At 43.7% G+C, this 12,697-nt stretch overlaps 1 protein-coding gene across 7 annotated transcripts in view; it reads left to right on the forward strand.

The window, feature by feature from the left end:
* The window catches only part of SYBU (syntabulin), a 67,523-nt gene that overhangs the window by 48,213 nt on the left and 6,613 nt on the right, over positions 1 to 12,697 (forward strand). For 6 of the 7 annotated variants that reach the window (XM_060775784.2, XM_060775783.2, XM_067467328.1 and 3 more), the window contains 2 exons: positions 1,151 to 1,253; positions 11,416 to 11,622. In XM_060775784.2, the coding sequence (XP_060631767.2) occupies positions 1,151 to 1,253; positions 11,416 to 11,622 (310 nt within the window). The remainder of the gene's footprint in view (positions 1 to 1,150; positions 1,254 to 11,415; positions 11,623 to 12,697) is intronic. The other variant, XM_067467329.1, reaches the window with a different exon arrangement.

Below are 12,697 nucleotides of genomic sequence, written 5' to 3' on the forward strand. Positions count from 1 at the left end.
AGCACAGCTTACAGCATGTGTGTTTACTTGTCTTTTCCCTATGAATTTCTTTGGATTTCCCCGCATTTTGTAATACATTTCTTTTCCAGATAGATATAGAAGGTAAATGACACTTTCTAAAGGCACTGCAGTAATTTTTTTATGGAAGTGGGCTATGGCTGTTCTTATTAGTGGTGGTAGTAGATTAAGGTACGTCTTTGCATAGCAAGGTGAGCAACAATTGGTATCACACCACACCCGGTATGTAGCTGAGAAGCAAAACAAGCTTGGGGCACATCTACACTGGAAAATCAATGTAGTTTGAATCTACTTTAATTGTTTTGGAATTTAGGGATTTGTAGGTTGGTGAGGCACCAGCATTCCTTTGGCAGAGAAAGCTAAAGATTTTGCAAAACTCACTGGTGGCAAAGTGGATTAAACTACTGAGCTGCTGAACTTTCTGACCAAAAGGACAGCGATTCAAATCCAGGAAGTGGGGTAAGCTCCCACTGTTTGCCCCAGCTTCTGACAACTTAACAGTTCAAAAACTTGCAAATGTGAGTAGATCAATAGGTAACACTCCAATCGGAAGGTAATGATGCTACATGCAGTCATGCTGGCCACATGACCTTGGAGGCATCTACTGACAATGTTGGCACTACGGCTTAGAAATGGAGATGACCACCACCCTCAGAGTTGGGCATGACTAGATTTAATGTCAAGGGGAAACCTTTACCTTTTAATACCTCCAATGATTCTATAGCATTGGTGTCAACCTGTATTATTTAGGTAGACTTGACTTCTTGATTTGTTGTTGTTCTGGAACTTAGCTTGCTTTGATCTATCTCGGGCATTTTCAGCTTGTTATCTTTGGACCTTTGAAAAAAAGTGGTATAATTTTTTAATGACTCGTACATGAAAATAAATTCTAGATTTAGTCACTCCACTTTTGCATATACCTAAGGGATAGTAGTCTTTATTTTCTCCAAACTATACAATAGATACACACTTCCTTTCAAATGTCTTTGGCACTGTGTTTCTTTTTTGGTTCATCTGCTTGGCAGAAATGTTAAGAATCTGAAAAGGGCTCCTCCCATACCATTTTGCAAACTGTATGCTCAGTTGAGTTATATTTTCCATAAAATTCTTATTCCACCCTATTCCTTTCCAGGAAGTGAGGCTGATTTTAGCTCTTCGAGCAGCACGGGAAGCATTTCGGCTCCTGAGGTCCATATGTCTGCCACTGGAAGCAAAAGGTCATCATTTACTCGCAAGTATGTAACAGCATCTTACTCATCACTAACCAATCAATGTTGCTTCAATTGAAGATTTTCCCTGTTTAGGGGCCATTTTGTGTGGAACATGCACACAGGGGAGGTTGTCCTGTATTTTCTCCCCATCCATCTAGTTACGTTTTGTACAAACATTGTAGTTCAAACATAAGTCTGATGTCTGGATGAGAGTTTTTCAAGATAAACCTAAAAGTGCAGCCAGGCTGGTTTCAAATACCAGAAAGACACTGATTTTATTTGTTGTTCTGGTGTTATTTTAGAGATCTGTACAGGTTACTTATCTCAATATGATCAACAACTATAGAATTCCTCCAGGTGACTTAATTTTCACCGAATAAACAATTGGAAGGAACATGGACACAATCTGAGACTTTCCAGTCAGTCAGGATGTACCCTCTGATTATTTTAGTATATAAGGCAGAGAGGGGTCTTGTGATACTTTATTAATGTGTGCTTTCAAGTGATTTCCTACTTATTTCAGCCCTAAGATCATAGGGTTTCCTTGGTAAGATTACTTCACTTTGCATTATCTTCCTCTATGGCTAGGAGAGTGCAACTTGTACCACCATATCATATCCAGTGATTTTCCATGGCTGATTTTGGATTTGAACTGCATTCTCCAAAGTCTTAGTCCAGCCACCAAACCACTACGCTGCACTGGCTCCCTTTGTGATATCTTAGAGAAATTGATTTACTTTATCATTTCACACGAGCTTTCAGTTCCCTTCCTTTCAAACACTTTTTAGATACCGTAAGTTATTATTTGAGGGTAGTTTTTATTTTTGGCAGGAGCCCCTGGTGGTGCAGTGGGTTAAAGCGCTGAGCTGAACTTGCTGACCAAAAGGTTGCAGGTTTGAATCTGAGGAGCGATGTGAGCTTCCACTGTTAGCCCCACTTCTGCCAACCTAGCAGTTCAAAAACATGCAAATGTGAGTAGATTAATAGGTACCACTCCAGCGAGAAGGTAACAGCGCTCCATGAAGTCATGCTGGCCACATGACCTTGGAGGTGTCTACGGACAATGGCAACTCTTCGGCTTAGAAATGGAGATGAGCACCAACCCTCAGAGTCAGACACGACTGGACTTAATGTCGGGGGAAAACCTTTAATTTACTTTATTTTTGGCACATTAGTTTTGCAATTCAACAAACTGGTTGAAAACAATCAGTATGCAAAAATGAGGGATGCAGCTGGATTTGGTTTCTTCATTGGGCTCATTCATAGCAACTAATCTTAGCCCTCTGGTCAGCACTCATTTGTTTCTCTGTCGGTAACATTTTGGCAGCCCAGCCTGTGTGTTGCTGTATGTTGTGCAGCTGACACACTGTTGTGACATCAGTATGCTGATGTGCAAAACCTAAAAGTGGTAGTGAAGATAACCCTTCTGATTACAGAGCTGGCCTTGTATCAGGCAAAGGGGTCTGTGACGATCAGTGACTGTAATATGTTTTAGATAGATGGCTATTTTGATAGATGACATTCACTTTCTCCTCCTCCTAGAAAAGCTCTCATGCTGAGAGCAATCATTCATTGCATGGTAACAAAATAAATCTGCTGGAACTGAAAATTGAATTAGTTTGTATTACATGAGCAGCTTGGCAACCTTCAATCAATTCCCCCTTGCCTCAAAAAAGTTTAGAATTACAGCCTGTAGTGTCCAAATTAAAGAAATGTGTAAAGATTTCTTTTAAAAAATATTCAAGCAAGGAAGAGCAAAGGGATTGAAATTTTCCCAAACGTCTCCAATAATATTTGTTCAAATACAACTTTTGAGCCAAATATTCTTTCGTCAGTTACACTTGCCAAAAAAATCAATCCTTTGATGCATACCATTTGTAAAATACACAGATTCTTTTTCAGTTTTCTTCTTTTTAAGAACCCATTACAGTACACTTTGAGTCCCCCTAGGGGTGAGAAAAGCGGTATAGAAATACTGTAAATAAATAAATATTAAATAAATAAATCCCCTTTGTATCTAATCAAAGTCAAGCTATAGCTAATTAAGCGAAACTTATTCCCACGTAAGTGAATCTAGAGTTGTGTCCACATTGTACAATGAATGCAGTTTGACACTACTTTATCTGCTATGGTTCAATGCTATGGAATCTTGAGACCTGTAGTTTTACAAGGCCTTTAGCTTTCTCTGCCAAAGAGTGCTAGTGTCTCACCATTCTGGAATCCCAGGCTTCCATAGCATGAAGCTGTGGCAGCTAAAGTGGTGTCAAACTGCATTAGTTTTATAATGTAGATGAACCCTTGGACTTCCAGTTTGTTTTTTCCTGCTTTTGAGAGAGCAAACTACAATTCCCAGAGATTCATTTGGCACATCAGTTGTACTGTGTAGCCCTTCATCCTCTTTCTTCTCATCTGTAAATGGGAATGAAGTTACCCAGATCTCAATCCTAGGCTGCTGCTATTCAGCACAGTCATTCTGCCATCTGGTTGATATAAAATGTTCCAGGAAAGAGAGGAGGAAACCTTTCCAAATTATATTCTAAATTAAGAGCCTTTTGACTCATGATTCACAGTGGTTCTTGAGTATGTACCCAATTGTAAAGTGCTCAGGCAATGAAAATCTAAGAAGAAACATATTGATATATTAGTAGTGTGGAGAGGTGCAGCAAAAGCAATGGAATAACTGCAGTGGCAACTGAAAAATAAAAATCTATGTAGTGGTAGCAAGTTTGTTTTTGCTTTATGTGTTTAAAATAAGGGTATTCAGTTGCATAAAATCATGAAAAGGACATCAGTCATAAGGTTATTTTAAAAGACACAGTAAGGATGAAAATTTTGCTATTTATTCTTTTGGAAAATGAAGATGATAAAGCCTCAATATCTTGCCTTGCTTTTCAATCATTAGAAGGGGGAGACAGAAGTTTGATTGTGAATGTACAAAGCACATTTACAAGTTATTCTGTCTCTGGTGGCCACTGCACCTACAAAATAGGACTTCTGAACAAACAGAAAAAGAAATCATACCCATCCCAAGATTTGTTTGTACACAAACAAATCTTAACCATGCTTTCCCTATGTATAAACAAGCAACTCTCTCCCTTATGGTTTGCCTGTCAAATGAGTCCTATTCAGGTGTTCAAAACCTCATACAATGAGAACAGGAAGATGCTTGATGGCCTATTTCATTGTATCACATCCCTTTTGCCTGATTCTTCTGCCCCCCCCCCCCCCCCCCACATCGTGGTAGGCACAGATGTATAACACCAGCTATTGCTCATTTATGAGATAGACATTAGGGCTGTGCAAAATTTTCATAACTCATCTAAGTTGGATCAAATTTGTTAGGTTCATACTTATGACGTGATATCTGGCGCATGGGCGTCATCCACGTCAAAAAATTAAGAATTGAAATTGTAGCCTAAAGTTTTGTAAACATTGTAACTGTCTGTGACACAGTTTTAATTTACAGAGCGACCAAGCACTACTGGGAGGCGAAACCAAACTGTGTCAGGCACTGGCAGACAGTGACTTGCTTATTCTTTTTGTGTGGTGGGTGGGCGCCTTTTGCATTATGACTGTTTAAATTTTTTGCTGCATTTTAGGGAATCTTTGAGGGTTACTGCCTGGGTGATATTGCTCTCTGTATGCTGTGTGTGCCTACAGTCAAAAAACACACAACCATTTTTTTCAGCCAGCCACAACTTGCCTTGGCAGCAGTTTTTAGTGCTGGTGTGATCTCCGTGTGCACAATCCAGCAAAAAAGCACACAACCTGTTGTTTAAATCAGGCACAAGTTGCCTTAGCTGCTTTTCCTAGTGCTAGTATGACTTGATGGGCTTACTTGCAGTGGTAAATGTGTCCTGTTCTCCAAGTGTGTCCACAACCCCACATCACCCCATCCAACCCCCCCCCCCCCACGCACAATTATTTTAATGTAATAGTAACGAAAATTCGTTACTATCATAATAGTAACAAAATTTTTACTAACAATTCTTTAGAAATACTTTAGAAACAAACTGCTGGTGTCCCTAATTTTGTAATAACTTTTGAAACATTTTGTATCGATTGTACAGCCCTAATAGACATCCCATTATGCAAACAACATGGAATTTCAATGTAGTTTGAACTCCTCTGCACTCGGAGGTGTGATTCCTCCGCGACTCCAACTGAGACAGGCCTCGTACTCCAACTTTCTCCGAGGCCTGGAGGCGTCCCGGCTGCTTCTCCCATGCCCCGATACCGCTGGGGCAAGCTCGACAGGGTGAGCCGGCGGTGACTCGGCGCCTTCCTGGGAGAGCCTGACCAACGCCGCGCGGTGACTCAGCGTTTTTTAAGCTCTCTTGCGGCGATCGTGATCTCTAGCCTGCAACGCTCTTAACCAGCAACACTAACCTCACGACTGCTAGGCTGTCTCCTGGGTGGTTGGAACTATATATATTGCTACATAGCTGCTGTTACATGCTTTGTGATCAACCGCCATTACTGTAACGCCACCCACCGCGTTACTGCCTCCATTTCCGGAATTATCCAGCTCATCAGCAGTTCCGGTGGCCATCTTAGCGATCCGTCACTCTGCTGCAAGGCCCCAGTCACCCGACCCTGACACTGATGGTGGGAGGGGGAGGAGGGAGACCAACTGGACTTTACATCTACCAATAGAACTGAGGACTACTCGATCAATTTGCACATTCATTGCGCTAGTAAACTGTTGTCTGAGCCAACGCTGATACCTGCCAACTGCCAGCACTTTATATGAGCCAACGCTATTAAGTCTTCCAATTACCAGCACTTTATTTGATCTATTGCTGCCAAATTTTACAACTGTTAGCACTTAGAGGGGCCAATTGCTGCTAAGGTATACAACGGTCAGCACTTCATCCAACAACTTGCACTTTAACCCTGTATAAGTAAGGTTATTAAGTGACCACCATAGCAGTCAGTCTCTGATAACGCGTTATTGTATGCACTTAACAGCTTTCTATGCACTTTAACAGCTCAGACTAAATCTTTAGCACTTTAAGACCTAGCAATTTAAAATCTACTACTACTTGAACCTAATATCCTACCTCAACCCTGTATCAACTCTGTTCCCCAATGTCAGCATTCCTCCCTTGGGGTCTGCTTATTGTGTTACTGGTGGACTGGGAGGACAATAGAGGGTGGAACGGGTGGGGGGATCCTGGAATTAACACACCAGGAATAGGAAAGAATTGGACTGAGACTGAGTGGCAAAAGTATATAATCTGGTACAAGTCATGGGTTGAAACTACTAATTCTAAGTGCAATATGGTAGAAGAAGGGTATTCCACTGGCCGGGGGGCCCCCATAGAGCCCGTGACGGGGAGGGGGAGATACGGGAAAGGGAGACCACCAATTCGGCTAATTCGGCCTAGAAATAGTAAAAATTTTACAGCCCAAATTCGGCCTAGGGAAAGAAGAAAAAAAAACTTAATTACTTGTAATCGGTCTCCTGACTTGGTAAGTGGGTGTACCCAGGTTGGCAGTCCCTCTGGGTTGAAGATGGTGCTGCTGAACGCCAGATCTGTCAATGGCAAAACATCTTTCATCCAAGATCTAATCTTGGAGGAACGGGCAGATCTGGCGTGCATTACAGAGACCTGGCTGGATGAAGCTGGAGGAGTTAATTTGACCCAGCTTTGTCCGCCAGGATTCTCTGTACAGCACCAGTCGAGACCTGGAGGGCGGGGAGGCGGAGTTGCGGTGGTCTATAAAAATTCTATCCCTCTGACCAGAGGCCCCATTCCACAGTCAACCAATTTCGAGTGTGTCCACCTGAGGGTGGGCGACCGGGACAGAATAGGGATTCTGTTAGCGTACCGCCCACCTCGCTGCACTACGGTCTCCCTACCTGAGCTAGCGGGGGTGGTCTCGAGCCTGGCATTGGAGTCTCAACGGCTTCTTGTGCTGGGGGACTTCAATGTACATGCCGAGACTTCCCTAGGAGGAGCGGCTCAGGACTTCATGTCATCCATGGCAACCATGGGGCTGTCCCAACAAGTATCTGGCCCCACCCACTGTGCGGGACACACATTAGATTTGGTTTTCTGTCAGGGATGGGAGCAAGGTGGCGGTGTTGAGGAGTTATCCACCTCTCCGTTGCCATGGACCGACCACTATCTGGTCAGATTTAGACTCACCACACCTTCCAACCTCTGCAGAGGTGGGGGACCCATTAAGATGGTCCGCCCCAGGAGGCTTATGGATCCGAACGGATTCCTGACGGCTCTTGGGGATTTTCCTGCCACCTCGGTTGGTGATTCTGTTGAAGCCCTGGTGTCTCTCTGGAATGGGGAGATGACTAGGGCCATAAACACGATTGCTCCGGAACGTCCCCTCTCAAGTAGCCGAGCTAAACCAGCACCTTGGTTCAACGAGGAGCTGGCAGCGATGAAGCGAAGGAAGAGGAGACTAGAGCGCGTGTGGCGTTCGGACCCGAGCGAGTTAAATCGAACACGGTTTGTTGCCCTATTAAGGGCATATGCCGTGGCAATAAAGGCGGCAAAGAAAGCTTTCTTTGCGGCCAATATTGCGTCCGCAAAGAACCGTCCGGCGGAGTTGTTTCGAGTTGTCAGAGGGCTATTGAACCCCACCACTCCGGATGGGAACCCTGACAACTCGACGGCCCGCTGTGAAGCATTTGCTCGGTTCTTTGCGGACAAAGTCGCTTTGATCCGCTCTGGCCTGGATACCACGTTAACGGCAGTCTCTGAGGATGTAACACGAGCATCTGCTTGTCCGATTTTGATGGATTCATTTCAATTGGTGAAACCCGAGGATGTGGACAAGATACTTGGAGGAATGAGAGCTACCACATGCATCCTAGACCCCTGCCCATCCTGGCTTCTAAAGGAGGCCAGAGGGGGATTGGCCGAGTGGGTGGAGGTGGTGGTTAATGCCTCCCTTCGGGAAGGCAATATTCCAGCCAGCTTAAAACAAGCTGTAATAAAACCGCTGTTGAAAAAACCATCACTAGACCCCACTCAATTCGTCAACTATCGGCCTGTTTCCAATCTTCCCTTTTTGAGCAAAGTCCTGGAACGTGTGGTGGCCTCACAACTCCAGGTATTCTTGGTAGACACTGATTATCTGGATCCGGCACAGTCTGGCTTTAGGCCGGGACATGGTACCGAGACAGCCCTGGTCGCCTTAGTGGATGATCTCCGCAGAGAGCTCGACAGGGGGAGTGTGTCCCTGTTGGTCCTGCTGGATCTCTCAGCGGCCTTCGATACCGTCGACCACGGTATCCTTCTGGGACGCCTCGCGGGAATGGGCCTTGGTGGCACTGTTTTACAGTGGCTCGGGTCCTTCCTAGAGGGTCGTACCCAGAAGGTGTTGATGGGGGACAGCTGCTCGTCCTCACAACCTTTGTCTTGTGGGGTCCCGCAGGGTTCAATACTGTCCCCCATGTTGTTTAACATCTACATGAAGCCGTTGGGAGAGATCATCCGGAGTTTCGGGGTGCGGTGTTATCTGTACGCAGATGATGTCCAACTCTGTCACTCCTTTCCACCTACTTCTAAGGAGGCTGTTCAGGTCCTGAACCGGTGCTTGGCTGCTGTGTCGGACTGGATGAGGGTGAACAAATTGAAGTTGAATCCAGACAAGACAGAGGTGCTCCTGGTCAGTCGAAAGGCCGAACGGGGCATAGGGTTACAGCCTGTGTTGGACGGGGTTACACTCCCCCTGAAGACGCAGGTTCGCAGCTTGGGTGTGACCCTGGATTCATCGCTGAGCCTGGAGCCTCAGGTCTCAGCGGTGGCCAGGGGAGCATTTGCACAGCTTCGGCTCGTGCGCCAGCTGCGCCCGTACCTCGGGAAGTCGGACTTGGCCACGGTAGTCCACGCTCTGGTCACATCCCGCATAGATTACTGCAACGCGCTCTACGTGGGGCTGCCCTTGAAGACTGCCCGGAAGCTCCAGATGGTCCAGCGCTCGGCAGCCAGGTTGCTAACAGGAGCAGCTCTCAGGGAGCATACCACTCCTCTGTTGAGCCAGCTCCACTGGCTGCCAATTCCCTACCGGGCACAATTCAAGGTGCTGGCATTAGCCTACAAAGCCCTAAACGGTTCCGGCCCCACCTACCTCTCCGAACGCATCTCCTCCTATGAACCGACACGGACATTAAGATCGTCCGGGGAGGCCCTGCTCTCGGTTCCGCCTGCGTCACAGGCACGGTTGGCGGGAACGAGAGACAGGGCCTTCTCGGTGGTGGCCCCTCGGTTATGGAATGCCCTACCAAGCGACATCAGACAGGCCCCTTCGTTGCTGGCATTTAGGAAGAAGCTCAAAACCTGGCTTTTTGAGCAAGCGTTTGGCTAATCAGCGCAATTGTACACAGAATGACGGTAAACTGAACATAGGAACGGTATAAGGATATGAGACTGGATCTTGGTTGCGATCGAGGCATTGTATGAATGGTTGTGTGTTTGTTATTGGGTATGCTGTGTTTTAATTGTTATTGTTGTGGTAATTAATATTGTGTAAACCGCATTGAGTCACCTATTATAGGTTGAGAAACGCGGTATAGAAATAAAGCAAATAAATAAATAAATAAATAAATAGTTTTAGAATTAAAGTTAGAAAATTAACTTTTATGGATTACAACTCCCAGAATGGCACAGGTGGCTTTCTTGTGACTTTTCTAGGATGTAGTTAAGGGAGCTTCAATGCTGCATACTATCTCCCCTAACAAAATGAGTCAGTGACATCACAAGTTCATAGAATGGCCCAAAATATTATTATCCATAATTTGTAAAATGTTGGTATGGAGCTTTAACTTCCTGAGAGCCCAATAGGAGTCTTCTGTTTTGGCTTCTTTGGTCCAGATCCAATTTGCAGTAGTTCAAGATAAATTTCTGATACAATGTACTAGAACAGCTATTATACACTCACAATTAGCTAGCAGAATACTGAGATTTGAAGAGGGCATTTAGATTTACTTTTATAAGCTTCTGAAGTATACTGTATTACTACTGCTGCTGCTATTATTATATTTGCATTCTGCTTTTTCTTTCTAAAAAGACACCCAGAGCAGCTATTTTATACATTTACAGTATTGCAATGTGCACCTATTTCATGTATGGTATACAGGCAGTCCCCAACTTCTGTTGAAATTGCATGCAAGTTAATTAATACACTAGTGGTGTTTGTTTTGCCGTCTGTGCTTCTGTTTAAAAGATTTCACCTCACTTTCTGTCCCTGTGATAATTAGATTTTGAAAAAAAAAAAGGCTTGTTGTGGAAACAAGTATTGGAGATAAAGCTTTAGTTGTGATACCTTTTTCCCATAATAATTCTTTCAGGACTGAATTTCCCTTCCCAGAGGTAGATTTCTCTCAATTCCTGTTGTCTCAGCCCTGTTCTTAACTAAGAGTCATTTTTAAGTCAGATGTTTGTAACTCGGGGACTGCCTATAATGAAAATAGGTGGGTGCACACTGCAGTAGTGCAAGATTTATACAATAGCTTCTAATAATATAGCATATTTCATAAAAGTACTACAAATACTAACTATTTTCAATAGGTTATTTTATTAAAAACTATTTCAAAAATAAAAGTCTGGCTTTAGTCCTATTGTTAGAACATTGTATGAATGGGAATGAACACATTGTATGAATGGGAATTAAATCCTGTATTTACTCTACTGTGATGCACATTTGTTTTTGGTTTAAGTGTTTAGCCAAAATGGATATGTGCATTACATTTGATGGTGCATTACAATTGTGTGCCAAAAGGTGCCTATATCCTCCATCAGGCTGGGCCTAGTAAACTCAGCCTGATGGTGGAGCAGCTGCTTCCCTCCCCAAGCCATTCCTCCGTCTCTGAGAAGAAGGGGCGCCTTTTCCTCCCCATCCTTTTTTTGTAATGCACATCTCAAAACTGAAGTGCACATTATGTTCGATGGTGCACTAGACTCAAGTAAGTATGGGTAAATCCATTCAGTAAGTCAGCATTATGTCAATTCTGTTGATTCAGTTGGTTTCCTCTTTCTTCTGATGAGTTGATTCAGTGGCTGACAAATAATTTATGTCATCTTCTTCCCAATTAATATACCAAAAGGTTTGTAAACTATGTCTGTTGCTCATTAATCAGTTTAATCAGTGTAAGTATTATATATTAACACACATTTGTTTTTGTTTTGTTTGTATTGTTTTTTGCCATCAATTCTAGTCGAGGGCCTCATGGAAGGAATAACGGATCCTCCTCTTACAAATCTGGGTCGAGTCCTCCTACCACATCCCGGGAGAAGGATTTTCTGGGAATGTTGTGTAAAAATCAGTTGAGTCCCATTAGCACCCATGCGAATTACGGGGCTTCTTCAGCCAGCAGCAGCAATTCAGGCTCATACAAGGGAAGTGATAGCAGTCCCATTTTGAGGCAAGTGTTCTCCCCTCCCTGGCCAAGTCCCCTCTTATCTCCAGCCTGTTGCTGGAGTCTTGAATTATAATGCACGTTTTTTTTCTCTACCCCGCATATTATTGAAAAATTCATTAATTCTATCAGGCTTTTGGTTGCACAGTCATGCATTTGAGCAGATGTGCCGTTAACACTATGAAACCAGTTTCCTTTCCTGGGAGGGAGCTTTGCAAAAAGTCTGTATTTATTTTGCTAACTTAATGTTTAAATTGACTTTTTATTTGAAACAGTTTCTATGGAATGTTTAGATTGTGATTACAGAAGCTGCTTGATATCAAGTCAGCTGCCTTATATCAGGTCTAACCGCATGTTGTCATCTTTAACTGGCCAGAACCTGCTAGGGTTTTATGCAGAGATTCTTCTAGTCCCACCTAGAAATCTCTAGTATTCCCTGGTAATTGGCAATCCAGGTACTTACCAGGTCTGATTCTGGTTCCAAAATCTAATGTCAAAGGTGATGTGGTGGCTAGCATTGCCTAAACCTGCAGCTGCTGCAGAAAGAACCCCTGGTGTCGTTGCACCGTCTTGTGTTGCTTTCTGTGTGCTCCGTGTTGGTGTGACATCTGTACTAGAGGTAAGTGTGTACTGTCTGTTAACTTAGTCTGGAGCTTAGTCTGTGTCAGAGAATGCAGCATGAGGATTGTAGTTGGAATGACTAGAATCAATACTAATAGTGTGAGGCAGAGTGAGAAGACAATAGAGACAGCCACCTCCAAGCCATTTCTCTGACCATTCTGTCTCCAGTCAAGATAGGGTGTCCTCACCTCCTAAATTAGTCTGCCACTCTCAGCTGTGGCATGGGATGCTAATCCAGTTATCTTTATAAAAACAAGATTTATAAACCTGTCCAGTCAGCTTTTTAAAAATGTAGAATGAGGCATAAATGTAGAATGAGGCATTTTGCTATTTTGTCATTTGACTGAGACAGCAAGAATCCTCTTGTTCAATCCTGATGGTTGTTACCATTGGCCTGGATTTCTAATATGCTGGACACTGAGGGTCTTGACAATTTGAGCTTGATGATGAAGCAGAAATA

This window comes from Anolis sagrei, chromosome 4 (assembly GCF_037176765.1).
Source record: "Anolis sagrei isolate rAnoSag1 chromosome 4, rAnoSag1.mat, whole genome shotgun sequence".
Taxonomy (NCBI): domain Eukaryota; kingdom Metazoa; phylum Chordata; class Lepidosauria; order Squamata; family Dactyloidae; genus Anolis; species Anolis sagrei.